The sequence below is a fragment of the Salvelinus alpinus genome, chromosome 10 (assembly GCF_045679555.1).
Source record: "Salvelinus alpinus chromosome 10, SLU_Salpinus.1, whole genome shotgun sequence".
Lineage (NCBI taxonomy): Eukaryota > Metazoa > Chordata > Actinopteri > Salmoniformes > Salmonidae > Salvelinus > Salvelinus alpinus.
In genome coordinates, this window is record NC_092095.1 from 70,270,111 (window position 1) to 70,288,030 (window position 17,920).

The 17,920-nt window shown below is 39.7% G+C and overlaps 1 protein-coding gene across 6 annotated transcripts in view; it reads right to left on the reverse strand.

Annotated features, from left to right (window-relative positions):
- Positions 1–17,920, reverse strand: part of scml2 (Scm polycomb group protein like 2) — a 69,521-nt gene that overhangs the window by 32,177 nt on the left and 19,424 nt on the right. For 5 of the 6 annotated variants that reach the window (XM_071330805.1, XM_071330808.1, XM_071330807.1 and 2 more), the window contains 4 exons: positions 17,643–17,877; positions 10,354–10,442; positions 9,181–9,289; positions 8,859–8,993 (listed from right to left, as the gene is read on the reverse strand). In XM_071330805.1, the coding sequence (XP_071186906.1) occupies positions 8,859–8,993; positions 9,181–9,289; positions 10,354–10,442; positions 17,643–17,877 (568 nt within the window). Of the gene's footprint in view, positions 1–8,858; positions 8,994–9,180; positions 9,290–10,353; positions 10,443–16,634; positions 17,018–17,642; positions 17,878–17,920 lie in introns of those variants that run through there. The other variant, XM_071330809.1, reaches the window with a different exon arrangement.

Here is a 17,920-nt window from a genome sequence, read left to right on the forward strand (position 1 = left end):
AGGGAAGGACTGGGGTTTAGAGAGGAGGTAGTACGGTAGACCAGGGGAGGACTGGGGTTTAGAGAGGAGGTAGTATGGTAGACCAGGGGAGGACTGGGGTTTAGAGAGGAGGTAGTATGGTAGACCAGGGGAGGACTGGGGTTTAGAGAGGAGGTAGTATGGTAGACCAGGGGAGGACTGGGGTTTAGAGAGGAGGTAGTACGGTAGACCAGGGGAGGACTGGTGTTTAGAGAGGAGGTAGTACGGTAGACCAGGGGAGGACTGGGGTTTAGAGAGGAGGTAGTACGGTAGACCAGGGGAGGACTGGGGTTTAGAGAGGAGGTAGTACGGTAGACCAGGGGAGGACTGGGGTTTAGAGAGGAGGTAGTACGGTAGACCAGGGGAGGACTGGGGTTTAGAGAGGAGGTAGTACGGTAGACCAGGGGAGGACTGGGGTTTAGAGAGGAGGTAGTACGGTAGACCAGGGAAGGACTGGGGTTTAGAGAGGAGGTAGTACGGTAGACCAGGGGAGGACTGGGGTTTAGAGAGGAGGTAGTATGGTAGACCAGGGGAGGACTGGGGTTTAGAGAGGAGGTAGTACGGTAGACCAGGGGAGGACTGGGGTTTAGAGAGGAGGTAGTATGGTAGACCAGGGAAGGACTGGGGTTTAGAGAGGAGGTAGTATGGTAGACCAGGGAAAGACTGGGGTTTAGAGAGGAGGTAGTATGGTAGACCAGGGGAGGACTGGGGTTTAGAGAGGAGGTAGTATGGTAGACCAGGGAAGGACTGGGGTTTAGAGAGGAGGTAGTATGGTAGACCAGGGGAGGACTGGGGTTTAGAGAGGGGGTAGTATGGTAGACCAGGGGAGGACTGGGGTTTAGAGAGGGGTAGTATGGTAGACCAGGGGAGGACTGGGGTTTAGAGAGGAGGTAGTATGGTAGACCAGGGAAGGACTGGGGTTTAGAGAGGGGGTAGTATGGTAGACCAGGGGAGGACTGGGGTTTAGTGAGGAGGTAGTATGGTAGACCAGGGGAGGACTGGGGTTTAGAGAGGGGGTAGTATGGTAGACCAGGGGAGGACTGGGGTTTAGAGAGGAGGTAGTATGGTAGACCAGGGAAGGACTGGGGTTTAGAGAGGAGGTAGTATGGTAGACCAGGGGAGGACTGGGGTTTAGAGAGGAGGTAGTATGGTAGACCAGGGGAGGACTGGGGTTTAGAGAGGGGGTAGTATGGTAGACCAGGGGAGGACTGGGGTTTAGAGAGGAGGTAGTATGGTAGACCAGGGGAGGACTGGGGTTTAGAGAGGAGGTAGTATGGTAGACCAGGGGAGGACTGGGGTTTAGAGAGGGGGTAGTATGGTAGACCAGGGGAGGACTGGGGTTTAGAGAGGGGGTAGTATGGTAGACCAGGGGAGGACTGGGGTTTAGAGAGGAGGTAGTATGGTAGACCAGGGAAGGACTGGGGTTTAGAGAGGAGGTAGTATGGTAGACCAGGGGAGGACTGGGGTTTAGAGAGGAGGTAGTATGGTAGACCAGGGGAGGACTGGGGTTTAGAGAGGAGGTAGTATGGTAGACCAGGGGAGGACTGGGGTTTAGAGAGGAGGTAGTATGGTAGACCAGGGGAGGACTGGGGTTTAGAGAGGAGGTAGTATGGTAGACCAGGGGAGGACTGGGGTTTAGAGAGGAGGTATGAATGGTAGACCAGGGGAGGACTGGGGTTTAGAGAGGGGGTAGTATGGTAGACCAGGGGAGGACTGGGGTTTAGAGAGGAGGTAGTATGGTAGACCAGGGAAGGACTGGGGTTTAGAGAGGAGGTAGTATGGTAGACCAGGGGAGGACTGGGGTTTAGAGAGGAGGTAGTATGGTAGACCAGGGGAGGACTGGGGTTTAGAGAGGGGGTAGTATGGTAGACCAGGGAAGGACTGGGGTTTAGAGAGGGGGTAGGGTGGTACTGATAGCCCCAGGTAGACCCATTTAAACAATCTGTTACTGTGTCAAACATCAAACAGAACAATTCTTTTTATACTGAAAAAATATTTAACTTGATGGAAAAGTACTTGTACTTCAGGATGTTCCAATAATTAGAAACAAGGTTTTTGCATAAAAAGATGGGTGAATATTTCCATAAACATAAGAGACTAAAGCAATTCTCTAAGGACTAAATAGTGTATTTAAATGTAATTATATTCTGGAATTTACATTTATGAAGCAATTTGCATGGTTCTATTGCATGGTTCTAACAAAATGACGTTGCCTTAACAGTCATAAATTGATTTAACATATGTACATTATACGATAGCCGGTAGACACATATACCAACGCTGAGCAGAGACCAGTAGTCCTGAATATCAGTGACTGTTCCCTATGAGCCCTCATTTCAATCATTCAAATCAACCAGAGCAAACAAAGAGAGTGGTTGAAACAGTCAGGGCCATGCAAACGATAGCTACATCATCTGCATTAAGTACATCTACGGGTGACTGAGATGCAACAGCCATTCATTCACACAAACAGTGGATTCCCTCCTTTCTAGAAACGGACTGCTAACGAAGACGAAGTCTAGCGCCGGCTCTCACGTGAGAGGAAGAGGAACTGAACAGCCACCACCAGTTAAAAATAGACAGCAGACAAAAGCAGAGGCAGCAAACTCACCAGGAACTCCCAACACGGTGTTACGTTTCCGGGCAGCAACAGCAGCAGTAGTAGTCCACAACAACAGAACAGTCCCTCTTTACTAGTTTGACCCCTGGTTAACGTCAGGGTCTCTCTCTCTCTCTCTCTCCCTCTACCTCTCTCTCTCTATTCTCCCTATTTCTCTCTCCTTCCCTCGTTCTCTCTTTCTCTGTCCAGCTCCAGTCCACAACAAAGCCCCATGCTGCTGCTGCCTGACTGAGGCGGTATTAGAAACAGGAGGAGCTAGCTACTAGTGGCCCCTCCCTCTGTCCCTGTGAATGAACAGAGCAGAGCAGCAGAGAGCTGAAGGGCTGATTTGCATCGCGGGGAAAGAGGAGGGGGGTGGATGAGGCTAGCAGGCGGAGGAGGGGTGGGAGGGAGGGGTAAAGGGGGAAGGGTTTTATGCATGTGATCAAAGAGCTATATTGACAGTGCTCATCGGTCACCTGCCGTTCACTCTCCTCGCCAGGCCCAACTCTCTGAGGGGTGGGGGGGGGGGGGGGGTTGAGTGGCGGGGTGCCTGGGGAGAGGGGTGGGGGTGTAAAAGGTTCAAATGGATGAGAGGACCCCGATTGAGGAATGGGCACAAGAGGTCTCCTGTAGGCTGCATTAGAAGGCTCAGACAACCCTCCAGGAGAATGGGAGGAAAGGGGAGAGAGGGGTCTCCCTGACTCAGAACCCAAAAAGAGGGAGGGGGGTCCCTCATCCCTCTCTCTGTAACCCAAGCCTATTCAGACGTCCCTGGAGGACCTGGTGAAAGACGGCTTGGATAGGGGCAGGAAACAGTGGCAGAGCACGGAGCAGCCACGGCTTTAGATACCCTGTCTGTCTCAAATAACACCCTGTGCCCTTTATAGGGGTCCTGGTCTAAAGTAGTGCACTATAAAGGGAATAGGATCTAAAGTAGTGCACTATAATGGGAATCGGGTGCCATTTGCCCTGGTCTAAAGTAGTGCACTATAATGTGAATCGGGTGCCATTTGCCCTGGTCTAAAGTAGTGCACTATAAAGGGAATGGGGTGTCATTTGGGAAGCAGCCCTCCTGCTTCAGAAAGTCTCCTTCTAATCTGACTGATCTGAGGCAAACAAAGACGGCTTCATCTCCAGAAAACAAGACCTCAACGCTGCTCATTTGGTTATTTCACCATGGAGCCAGAGAAATTATCTGAGGGTTATTTACTTCAGGTTATAATGAAACAATAATAAATGGGGGTGTTACTTGGCAGCCTGCCGGTGTAGTTAGGGTGTAGGACTGTGAACTATAGGAAATGGTTCCCCTAATAAATTCATAAATGGTCTGTTCTAAAATGAAGAGGCTGTTGTTTTCCCATCATGCATAACTAATGCTAGTGAGGTAGAAGAGACACAACCAAAGACAGCAGCTAGAAACTAACTTCAGCACACTCCTGTAGTGTTTCTTACAAACACATAGTTCATGAAGATGACTCATCATGTTACTTGAATTGAAGTGGTAAATAAGAATGAAAGTGTGTTCTACAGTGTTTGTTTTGAAAAAGCAACCGTTTATTCCTCATTTACTAATGAAGAGCATTTGTGTGGCATTTTTATACAATGGGATTCAATTATTATTTTATGAATGAAGAAAATCTATTCACAATACTAAAATTACACTGTTCTTTTGTAATTGTCTTTCTCTACTCTAACAGTAGAACACCAAGACGTAAACCGTTTGGCTGCTAGTAAAAAATATTTAAAAAACACCACGAAAACGTAATTTGATAAACTATGTTTAATTGTATGACACATCCGCTAAAGTTAATTTCACCTCATGAAACTAAAGTTAATTTCACCTCATGAAACTAAAGTTAATTTCACCTCATGAAACTAAAGTTAATTTCACCTCATGAAACTAAAGTTAATTTCACCTCATGAAACTAAAGTTAATTTCACCTCATGAAACTAAAGTTAATTTGACTTTGATGAAAAGTCAAAGTTGGCAACTCAAAGCTAAACTACTTTTTATTTTTATAAAATCTACAATAAAGAGAGTTAATGTTTAAGGAAAAAAGTAACTATATATCAGGATCAAAATTATACAAAAAACATATTTTTAAATATTTATTATTTTCTGATTGCTAAAATAAAAAAAATAAACATCTGAATTTGGAAACCCAAAACAGCCTTTTGCTAATGAGGAAAATGAAATGAACACATTCCTAACTGTACATTAGTATGGGAAGGATTTAGTCTAGAAATGATTCTCTGATCAAACTGACAGCAGTGTTCTAGGTTATAACAGACTGGGCTGAATGTACTTTCATAAGGTCATTGAATGGCTTATTGTTTAAAGATTCTCACGTTCCTTCTCTTAAATAAAAAAACTAAAATAATGTTTATTTTATAATGGATCAAATGTACACTTTCTTACATCCCTTAATCTGATTACTCAATCACTGTTAATTAAAAGAAAAACCAAACTAGTGTACGAGATAACTATTGAAATGTGAATGCAGTATAATCAGTGGGCTGTTCTCTTCACTGTGCGTCCGGCAGAACTCTTTTCCCACCAGACTGTCCCGTCTCAACCAGGGGGACGTTCAACAATAGAGACGTGGGTAAAGTGTGAGGCCGCCCATTCAACCACACCCTCTCTACCCCCCACATCCCTCTGATGGCTCATCACTGAGACCGATCTTCTGCCAATTATCCCCTCATCAGACTCAAATTGGAAGGGAGAGGGAGGAGGATAGTCCCCACCCTGAGGATAGATCTCATGCTCTCTAAAAGCAGCTACGGGAAGGAAACCTTTTTCTCCATCTAAACTTCTGCATCAAATTAACAAGTTGCATTGATAACATCTTATAAAAGATTTGTAATAAAACTTGGTAGAAATTATGATCAAACCAAGCAAAAGTTTAACGGAACATAAAAAATAAATTAAAAAATGTAAAATGACTAAAAATGATAAATGTTCATTACCTCTTTTAAAAGCAGCAATGTGTCACTTTGATTCTACTCACAGCTCTTTAGATAGTGTAGAGAATAATTGTACCGTATATTGGTTGTTTAGGAACAAACTGAAATCAGGAGAACTATTAGAATTTTAGCAGTCAGGAAATAGCAGAGTGATTTCTGCATATTGCATCTTTAAAAAAACATAGCAAAAGAGATATACATTTGAAGCCTGATAAATACTTTTTTCAGTCAGAGAAATGTGAGCCGTTGACCTGAACAAGGTGGTAGTAACCCCCCCCCCCCCAACTGACTGTTACTGATACTGAGATAGAGGAAGTGTGTTTCCTAACAGTTAAAGTTCTGCTGAGAGAAGAGATGCATCCATCTCCACGTCATACTATATCCTCTCTGCACCTACACCGTGGCACACACACACACACACACACACACACACACACACACACACACACACACACACACACACACACACACACACACACACACACACACACACACACACACACACACACACACAGATGACAAACAGACACACACACAATAAACACAGGAAGACAGTTGTAAACATGCCAGTGGCTCGGGGGAAGAGGACCAGATTGAGGCCAGTTTGAAAGACACATAACTACCACCATCAGTCACAGACTGTATCCCAAATGGCCCCATATTCCCTTTATAGTGCACTCATTTAGACCAGTGCACTATATAGGGAATAGGGGGCTATTTGGGATACAACCTCTGTCAGAAGTCTTAACGCTATCCATATCAATTCCCCTGTCGGAGCTCTAGAGAGCAGCTTGAAGCTTTATAGCACAAGAGATCATGAAGCTGTACTGGGAGAGTTGTTTTGACTCTCTAAGGAAAGTGATAGATAGTGTGGAGTATAGAAGACTGCTGGATGTTTTGTGTCAAAACGAGCATACAGCACGGTAGCAGGGATGACAGGCCCTGGCTGGTAATGTGGAGTATAGAAGACTGCTGGATGTTTTGTGTCAAAACTACCATACAGCACGGTAGCAGGGATGACAGGCCCTGGCTGGTAATGTGGAGTATAGAAAACTGCTGGATGTTTTGTGTATGCTAAAACCTATCAAAACTACCATAAAAGCACGGTAGCAGGGATGACAGTCCCTGGCTGGTAATGTGGAGTATAGAAAACTGCTGGATGTTTTGTGTATGCTAAAACCTATCAAAACTACCATAAAAGCACGGTAGCAGGGATGACAGTCCCTGGCTGGTAATGTGGAGTATAGAAAACTGCTGGATGTTTTGTGTATGCTAAAACCTATCAAAACTACCATAAAAGCACGGTAGCAGGGATGACAGGCCCTGGCTGGTAATGTGGAGTATAGAAAACTGCTGGATGTTTTGTGTCAAAACGAGCATACAGCACGGTAGCAGGGATGACAGGCCCTGGCTGGTAATGTGGAGTATAGAATACTGCTGGATGTTTTGTGTATGCTAAAACCTATCAAAACTACCATAAAAGCACGGTAGCAGGGATGACAGTCCCTGGCTGGTAATCAGGCTCTATTAAATAAGGCAAAACAACATTCTTCCTGCACTGAAGGAAAGTGTGTCTGAGCTGAAATCATTCACACATTTAAAATTATTGGCAGGTGAGTCAACGTTGTGTTAAACCCCTTTCATTTGTCATGGAATTAAGAGTTAATTACTTCTCTATTTTAGTTTGTTTGGTGTTAAGAACAAATTACTTAAAAATAACCAGAAATTATTTAAGAAATGGGTAGATTTCTGTGAAAAATGGGTCAAGTTGAGGAATTGAAGAAAGCCAAGGGAAGTCTGTGTACAATAGATGAAATAAAGGCCTCGTGATCATCAGCCTTACTATGAGGGTTTACCAATCAAAGGGTTATGAAAAGCAACACATACCCTGTGGTATTCTGAGAAGGAACTGATTGGTCACAGCTTGACATGAACAAATAGGTATGAACAATACAGCTACATGTAGTAATCTAGCATTAAGAATCAACACCAGCTGCTACTGTAGGACGTGATGAAGGATTAGCCCTGTACTGCACACCATTTGGTTGTTCATTATTACAAATATTTCATACTATTTTTTGGTAAGTTTTATGCTTTTTGATAATGTATAAATAATTGAAAAAAAGACAGAATAGAACTTGAAACTAATGTTTAAAACCAACAACAGATTAAGGGGAACGTAGTACAAAGAAGCACTCTTTTCATTCGAAAAATACAAGTTGCGCATAAACTACATTCTGGGGCCCATTCTTCCTAGCTGTCATTGTCCTAAAGTTCATGGCCCTCTCTATCAGATTAGGCTAGAATGGAATGTCTCTGTGTCCACTGCCTGTGAATGTCAGTGGATATGTTGGCCAAAACATTGTCCAAGGCCATCCTTTTACACGTCTTTCATTGAGCATGATATTGCCCTGAGGCAAAAAGAAAAGTAGCCCGACTACACAATGTTGCCCTGAGGCAACAAAATAACATTCCATTTTTTGAATAAATATAAAAACAAAATGTTTAAAACCTATCAAATATTCTGCTTTAGAGGTTCCTACACAAGTACATATTTTTTATTGTCTCTATTTAAACATGCAAAATAATGAAATGCATTGTACCCTTCACTTACACCATGCACTCAGGTCGCTCTGCTTCCTGTAAGAAGGTCCCTCCCCCAATTGATACGTCATACCAACGTCTGCACCTCATTGGCTTGTTTACAGACATGTCATCTCATATTGTCATGTGTAGGAATGTTTTTAAATGATATGGGGGCAAAAAGGTTGTGTGCAGTAGAGTGTTAAACAGATAACACATTAAGGAAGATATTACAAAGCTCACAATCATATATTTACAATGATTTACTTGAATCAGAAAATGATCTTAAACCTGTCAAAAAAAAAGGTAATACAAAATAATGATATATATAATCTTGGCTTTTTACAAGCAAACTAGACCCAAATGCAATGTGTGGAAGGACAATACTGCTTGAATGTACACCAGTGGAACACATTAAGGAATATTATTACCAGTGGAAAAGTACTAATTGTAGTAAACCTACTGGTTGTATTTTAGTCAAATATACAGGAAATAACACAGGAAATAGGGGAAAACAGCCAGCGAAATCCTCGCAGAAAGAAACAGTTTGTTTTTCTCATCCAGCTCTGCTCATTCAGGCAGCTTCAGAAAGAAACCCTGGGCCAGCAGCACCCGTGGTAACAGACAGGTCAAACGCATCAGAAAGCAGGGCTCTGCTGTCCTCTAGTGGTGAGGTTGAGGTACTTACAGAAGTTGCCAGGAGGCTGGATGCTGTGCCTGGTCAGAGAACACCATCCTACAGGGAATATGTCTCTGGAGTCAAACTGGCACCAGTAGTCGAAGGCCCCTCTCCAGCCGTCAAACATCACAAAGATCTCATCACCTAAAAATAAAGATTACAATAACAAACAGTAAGACGTAGCAGGAGATACATCAACCAGACAGCAAATAGGGGACAAAGGAACAATAGTGTAATAGTAAATAACAACCATTATAGAGTTACAGTTATAAAGTTGTCCTCCACAGAGATGGGGTAAAGGTGGGTCAAATATTTTTTTAAATCTTGTTACCTTTGACCTCTCCGATGGTTGCCGGGCAAATCAGGTAGGGGTTCTTCTTGTCCACTGCTTCTAGCTTCATCCCAGGTTTAAATAGGTTCTGGGAGGGCATGGAGGGTTCCTACACACAGAGAACTCTGTTAGTCCAGACCAGACAGATCTGTTTAGTCCAGACCAGACAGATCTGTTTATGTACACACACAGAGAACTCTGTTAATCCAGACCAGACAGATCTGTTTAAATACACACAGAGAACTCTGTTAGTCCAGACCAGACAGATCTGTTTATATACACACAGAGAACTCTCTGTTAGTCCAGACCAGACAGATCTGTTTATATACACACACAGAGAACTCTGTTAGTCCAGACCAGACAGATCTGTTTATGTACACACACAGAGAACTCTCTGTTAGTCCAGACAGATATGTTTATATACACACACAGAGAACTCTCTGTTAGTCCAGACCAGACAGATCTGTTTATGTACACACACAGAGAACTCTGTTAATCCAGACCAGACAGATCTGTTTAAATACACACAGAGAACTCTGTTAGTCCAGACCAGACAGATCTGTTTAGTCCAGACCAGACAGATCTGTTTAGTCCAGACCAGACAGATCTGTTTATGTACACACAGAGAACTCTCTGTTAGTCCAGACCAGACAGATCTGTTTATGTACACACACAGAGAACTCTGTTAATCCAGACCAGACAGATCTGTTTAAATACACACAGAGAACTCTGTTAGTCCAGACCAGACAGATCTGTTTATGTACACACACAGAGAACTCTCTGTTAGTCCAGACCAGACAGAACTGTTTATGTACACACACAGAGAACTCTGTTAGTCCAGACCAGACAGATCTGTTTATATACACACAGAAAACTCTCTGTTAGTCCAGACATATCTGTTTATATACACACACAGAGAACTCTCTGTTAGTCCAGACCAGACAGATCTGTTTATATACACACACAGAGAACTCTGTTAGTCCAGACCAGACAGATCTGTTTATGTACACACACAGAGAACTCTCTGTTAGTCCAGACCAGACAGATCTGTTTATGTACACACACGTAAATCATTGATACACTACAATCATTGATCAGTAAATCAATACACTACAATACAGTACAGTACAGCTTTATGGTCCAATGTGAAATGTTCCATTTTTCTTTCTTGACCTTTTTAAAAGCTGTGGCTGGTGCCATCTCTGCTCCAGTCAGGGTTCTCAGGAGGAACATAGGCCACGAGGAGGCATTCATTCTGAAGCCTAAAGACAACTCAAAGAAAAAGTTAAAGATTTAGAATATATTGCTACTTTATTGCTGTTATAAGCAAGTACAACACTTTATAATGTCTTATTAACATATGATATGTTATAATGTGTTATAATATTTTATGCTATAATATGTTACATTATAATAAACAAAAAAAGAAACAAAGATCATTTGTAAAAATACAAATAACTTCACAGATCTTCATTGTAAAGGGTTTAAACACTGTTTCCCATGCTTGTTCAATGAACCATGAACAATTAATGAACATGCACCTGTGGAACGGTCGTTAAGAAAGTAACAGCTTACAGACGGTAGGCAATTAAGGTCACAGTTAGGAAAACTTAGGACACTAAAGAGGCCTTTCTACTAACTCTAAACACCAAAAGAAAGATGCCCAGGGTCCATGCTCATCTGCGTGAACGTGCCTTAGGCATGCTGCTAGGAGGCATGAGGACTGCAGATGTGGCCAGGGCCATAAATTGCAATGTCCGTACTGTGAGACGCCTACAGGGAGACAGGATGGACAGCTGATCGTCCTCGCAGTGGCAGACCACGTGTAACAACACCTGCACAGGATCGGTACATCTGAACATCACACCTGCGGGACAGGTACAGGATGGCAACAACAACTGCCCGAGTTACACCAGGAACGCACAATCCCTCTATCAGTGCTCAGACTGTCCACGATAGGCTGAAAGAAGCTGGACTGAGGGCTTGTAGGCTTGTTGTAAGGCAGTTCCTCACCAGACATCACCGGCAACAACAACGCCTATGGGCACAAACCCACCGTCGCTGGACCAGACAGTACCGGCAAAAAGTGCTCTTCACTGACGAGTCGGGGTTTTGTCTCACCAGGGGTGATGGTCGGATTCACGTTTATCGTCGAAGGAATGAGCGATACACTGAGACCTGTACTCTGGAGTGGGATCGATTTGGAGGTGGAGGGTCCGTCATGGTCTGGGGCGGTGTGTCACGGCATCATCGAACTGAGCTTGTTGTCATTGCTGGCAATCTCAACGCTGTGCATTACAGGGAAGACATCCTCCTCCCTCATGTGGTACCCTTCCTGCAGGCTCATCCTGACATGACCCTCCAGCATGACAATGCCACCAGCCATTCTCCTCGTTCTGTGCGTGATTTCCTGCAAGACAGGAATGTCAGTGTTCTACCATGGCCAGCGAAGAGCCCGGATCTCAATCCCATTGAGCACGTCTGGGACCTGTTGGATCGGAGGGTGAGGGCTAGGGCCCTTCCCCCCAGAAATGTCCAGGAACTTGCAGGTGCCTTGGTGGAGGAGTAGGGTAACATCTCACAGCAAGAACTGGCAAATCTGGTGCAGTCCATGAGGAGGAGATGCAGTGCAGTACTTAATGCAACTGGTGGCCACACCAGATACTGACTGTTACTTTTGATTTTGACCCCCCCTTTGTTCAGGGACACATTATTCCATTTCTGTTAGTCGCATGTCTGTGGAACTTGTTCAGTTTATGTCTCAGTTGTTGAATCTTGCTTTGTTCATACAAATATTTACACATGTTAAGTTTGCTGAAAATAAACGCAGTTGACAGTGAGAAGACGTTTCTTTTTTGCTGAGTTTATGTTATGCTATAATATGTTACGCTATAATATGTTATAATGTGTTATGCTATAATGTGTTATGCTATAATGTGTTATGCTATAATATGTTATGCTATAATGTGTTATGCTATAATATGTTATGCTATAATGTGTTATGCTATAATATGTTGTTATAATGTGTTACAATATGTTATGCTATAATGTGTTATGCTATAATGTGTTATGCTATAACGTGTTATGTTCTAATGTGTTATGCTAATGTGTTACGCTATAATATGTTGTTACAATATGTTATGCTATAATGTGTTATGCTATAATGTGTTATGCTATAACGTGTTATGTTCTAATGTGTTATGTTCTAATGTGTTATGCTAATGTGTTACGCTATAATATGTTGTTATAATGTGTTACAATATGTTATGCTATAATATGTTATGCTATAATATGTTATGCTATAATATGTTACGCTATAATGTGTTACGCTATAATGTGTTACGCTATAATGTGTTATGCTATAATGTGTTACGCTATAATGCTATAATATGTTGTTATAATGTGTTATGCTATAATATGTTGTTATAATGTGTTACAATATGTTATGCTATAATATGTTAAATAAAAAGCATGAGCTGGCTCAGACCCAGAGTAAATTATATAGTGTCGAGGTGCTGACTAACGGTGAATAAACTGGAAGCTAGAAATACAAAGAGAGTGGCACAATCCATATACAGGTGAAGTCAGAAGTTTACATACACTTTGGTTGGAGTCATTAAAACTCGTTTTTCAACCACTCCACAAATTTTGTGTGAACAAACTATAGTTTTGGCAAGTCGGTTAGGACATCTACTTTGTGCATAACATAAGTAATTTTTCCAACAATTGTTTACAGACAGATTATTTCACTGTATCACAATTCCAGTGGGTCAGAAATGTACATACACTAAGTAGACTGTGCCTTTAAACATCTTGAAAAATTCCACAAAATGATTTCATGGCTTTAGAAGCTTCTGATAGGCTAATTGACATAATTTGTGTCAATTGGAGGTGGACCTGTGGATGTATTTCCAGGCCTACCTTCAAACTCAGTGCCTCTTTGCTTGACATCATGGGGAAATCAAAAGAAATCAGCCAAGACCTCAGAAAAACAATTGTAGACCTCTACAAGTCTGGATTTTTCCAAACGCCTTTTTCCCAAACGCCTGAAGGTACCCCGTTCATCTGTACAAACAATAGTATGCAAGTATAAACACCATGGGACCACGCAGCCGTCATACCGCTCAGGAAGGAGATGTGTTCTGTCTCCTAGAGATGAACGTACTTTGGTGCAAAAAGTGCAAATCAATCCCAGAACAACAGCAAAGGACCTTGTGAAGATGCTGGAGGAAACTGGTACAGAAGTATCTATATCCACAGTAAAACGAGTCCTATATCGACATAACCTGAAAGGCCGCTCAGCAAGGAAGAAGCCACTGCTCCAAAACCGCCATAAAAAGGCAAGACTACGGTTTGCAACTGCACATGGGGACAAAGATTATACTTTTTGGAGAAATGTCCTCTGGTCTGATGAAACAACAATAGAACTGTTTGGCCATGATGACCATTGTTATGTTCGGAGGAAAAAGGGGGTGGCTTGCAAGCCGAAGAACACCATCAAAACCGTGAAGTGGTGGCAGCGTCATGTTGTGGGGGTGCTTTGCTGCAGGAGGGACTGCTGCACTTCACAAAATAGATGGCATCATGAGTGAGGAAAATTATGTGGATATATTGAAGCAACATCAAGACATCAGTCAGGAAGTTAAAGCTTGGTCGCAAATGGGTCTTCCAAATGGACAACTTTTTTTTTTTTCACACCAATATTTCAACAATGACCCCAAGCATACTTCCAAAGTTGTGGCAAAATGGCTTAAGGACAACAAAGTCAAGGTATTGGAGTGGCCATCACAAGGCCCTGACTCAATCCTATAGAAAATTTGTGGGCAGACCTGAAAAAGCGTGTGCGAGCAAGGAGGCCTACAAACCTGACTCCGTTACATCAGCTCTGTCAGGAGGAATGGGCCAAAATTCACCCAACTTATTGTGGGAAGCTTGCGGAAGGCTACCTGAAACATTTGACCCAAGTTAAACAATTTAAAGGCAATGCTACCAAATACTAATTGAGTGTATGTGAAGTTCTGACCCACTGGTAATGTGATGAAAGAAATAAAAGCTGAAATAAATAATTCTCTCTACTATTATTCTGACATTTCACATTCTTAAAATAAAGTGGTGATCCTAACTGACCTAAAACAGGGAATTCTTACTAGGATTAAATGTCAGGAATTGTGAAAAACTGAGTTTAAATGTATTTGGCTAAGGTGTATGTAAATTTCCAACTTCAACTGTATGTATAACCTCACAGTAATACATTTTTACCCAATAAATTACTGTGAGGTTATACATATAGAGTGTGCAAGTCTTTGTTTTTATGCTATAATATTATATAATATGCTATATGATGTTATGCTATAATATGTTATAATATGCTATATGATGTTATAATATGTTATGTTATAATGTTATAATATGCTATATGATATGTTATAATATATTATACTATAATATGTTATAATATGCTATATGATATGTTATAATATATTATACTATAATATGTTATAATATGCTATATGTTGTTATAATATATATTATGTTATAATATGTTATATGATATGTTATAATATGCTATATGTTATGTTATAATATGTTATATGTTATAATATGTTACATGTTATAATATGTTATGTTATATGTTATGTTATAATATGTTATGTTATAATGTGTTATATGATATGTTATAATATGTTATAATATGTTATGTTATAATGTTATATGATATGTTATAATATGCTATATGGTATGTTATAATATGTTATATGTTATAACATGCTATATGTTATGTTATAATATGTTATATTATAATATGTTATATGATATGTTATAATATGTAATGTTATAATGTTATATGATATGTTATAATGTTATATGTTATGTTATAATATGTTATAATATGTTATGTTATAATGTTATATGATATGTTATAATATGCTATATGGTATGTTATAATATGTTATATGTTATAACATGCTATATGTTATGTTATAATATGTTATATTATAATATGTTATATGTTATATTATAATATGTTATGTTATAATGTGTTATATGATATGTTATAATATGTTATATGATATGTTATGTTATAATATGATATGTTATAATGTTATATGTTATGTTATAATATGTTATAATGTGTTATAATGTGTTATATGATATGTTATAATATGTTATAATATGTTATGTTATTATGTTATATAATATGTTATATGATATGTTATAAATTGCTATATGGTATGTTATAATATGTTATATGTTATAATATGCTATATGTTATGTTATAATATGTTATAATATGTTATAATATGTTATATGATATGTTATGTTATATTATAACATGGTATATGCTATAATATGTTATATGCTACAATATGTTATGTGTTATGTTATAATATGTTATATGATATGTTATAATATGTTATATGATATGTTATAATATGTTATAATATGTTATAATATGTTATATATGTTATAATATGTTATAATATGCTATATGACATGTTATGTTATATTATAACATGGTATATGCTATAATATGTTATATGCTATAATATGTTATGTGTTATGTTATAATATGTTATATGATATGTTATAATATGTAATGTTATAATGTTATATGATATGTTATAATGTTATATGATATGTTATAATATGTTATAATATGTTATAATATGTTATATATGTTATAATATGTTATAATATGCTATATGACATGTTATGTTATATTATAACATGGTATATGCTATAATATGTTATATGCTACAATATGTTATGTGTTATGTTATAATATGTTATATGATATGTTATAATATGTAATGTTATAATGTTATATGATATGTTATAATGTTATATGATATGTTATAATATGTTATAATATGTTATAATATGTTATATATGTTATAATATGTTATAATATGCTATATGACATGTTATGTTATATTATAACATGGTATATGCTATAATATGTTATATGCTACAATATGTTATGTGTTATGTTATAATATGTTATATGATATGTTATAATATGTAATGTTATAATGTTATATGATATGTTATAATGTTATATGATATGTTATAATGTTATATGATATGTTATAATGTTATATGATATGTTATAATGTTATATGATATGTTATAATATGTTATGTTATAATATGTTATATGATATGATATAATATGTTATAATATGCTATATGACATGTTATGTTATATTATAACATGGTATATGCTATAATATGTTATATGCTATAATATGTTATGTGTTATGTTATAATATGTTATAACGTTATATGTTATAACATGTTATTTCTATGCTGCACATTTCAGGATATAGTGCAGCCTTTACCCAGCAGCGGTTGCAGCATGTCTCCTGTCCTCTCACAGGTCCCTATAGGCTGGATGTATAATAAACTTTTATAAAGTCTTATAACATGTCATATCTCTCTATGTAGCCTTACCCAGAGGTGGCTGCAGCATGTCTCCTGTCCTCTCACAGGTCCCTATAGGCTGGATGTATAATAAACTTTTATAAAGTCTTATAACATGTCATATCTCTCTATGTAGCCTTACCCAGAGGTGGCTGCAGCATGTCTCCTGTCCTCTCACAGGTCCCTATAGGCTGGATGTATAATAAACTTTTATAAAGTCTTATAACATGTCATATCTCTCTATGTAGCCTTACCCAGAGGTGGCTGCAGCATGTCTCCTGTCCTCTCACAGGTCCCTATAGGCTGGATGTATAATAAACTTTTATAAAGTCTTATAACATGTCATATCTCTCTATGTAGCCTTACCCAGAGGTGGCTGCAGCATGTCTCCTGTCCTCTCACAGGTCCCTATAGGCTGGATGTATAATAAACTTTTATAAAGTCTTATAACATGTCATATCTCTCTATGTAGCCTTACCCAGAGGTGGTTGCAGCATGTCTCCTGTCCTCTCACAGGTCCCTATAGGCTGGATGTATAATAAACTTTTATAAAGTCTTATAACATGTCATATCTCTCTATGTAGCCTTACCCAGAGGTGGCTGCAGCATGTCTCCTGTCCTCTCACAGGTCCCTATAGGCTGGATGTATAATAAACTTTTATAAAGTCTTATAACATGTCATATCTCTCTATGTAGCCTTACCCAGAGGTGGCTGCAGCATGTCTCCTGTCCTCTCACAGGTCCCTATAGGCTGGATGTATAATAAACTTTTATAAAGTCTTATAACATGTCATATCTCTCTATGTAGCCTTACCCAGAGGTGGCTGCAGCATGTCTCCTGTCCTCTCACAGGTCCCTATAGGCTGGATGTATAATAAACCTTTATAAAGTCTTATAACATGTCATATCTCTCTATGTAGCCTTACCCAGAGGTGGTTGCAGCATGTCTCCTGTCCTCTCACAGGTCCCTATAGGCTGGATGTATAATAAACTTTTATAAAGTCTTATAACATGTCATATCTCTCTATGTAGCCTTACCCAGAGGTGGCTGCAGCATGTCTCCTGTCCTCTCACAGGTCCCTATAGGCTGAATGTCTGAGGAGTCCACCAGTCTCCAGAAATCGTTGGTGTTGTCACTCCCGTCCAGACGGAGACGCAGGCGCGTACCCATCATACCCATCACCGTGGCGATGCAGATGGACGTGTTGTTCCGAGGGTCGTGGGCTTCCAGCTTCATACCAGCCTTGAAGTCATTACTGGGAGGGAAACGGGACTGGGGAGACAGGAGGACAATGGATCAGTCATTACTGGGAGGG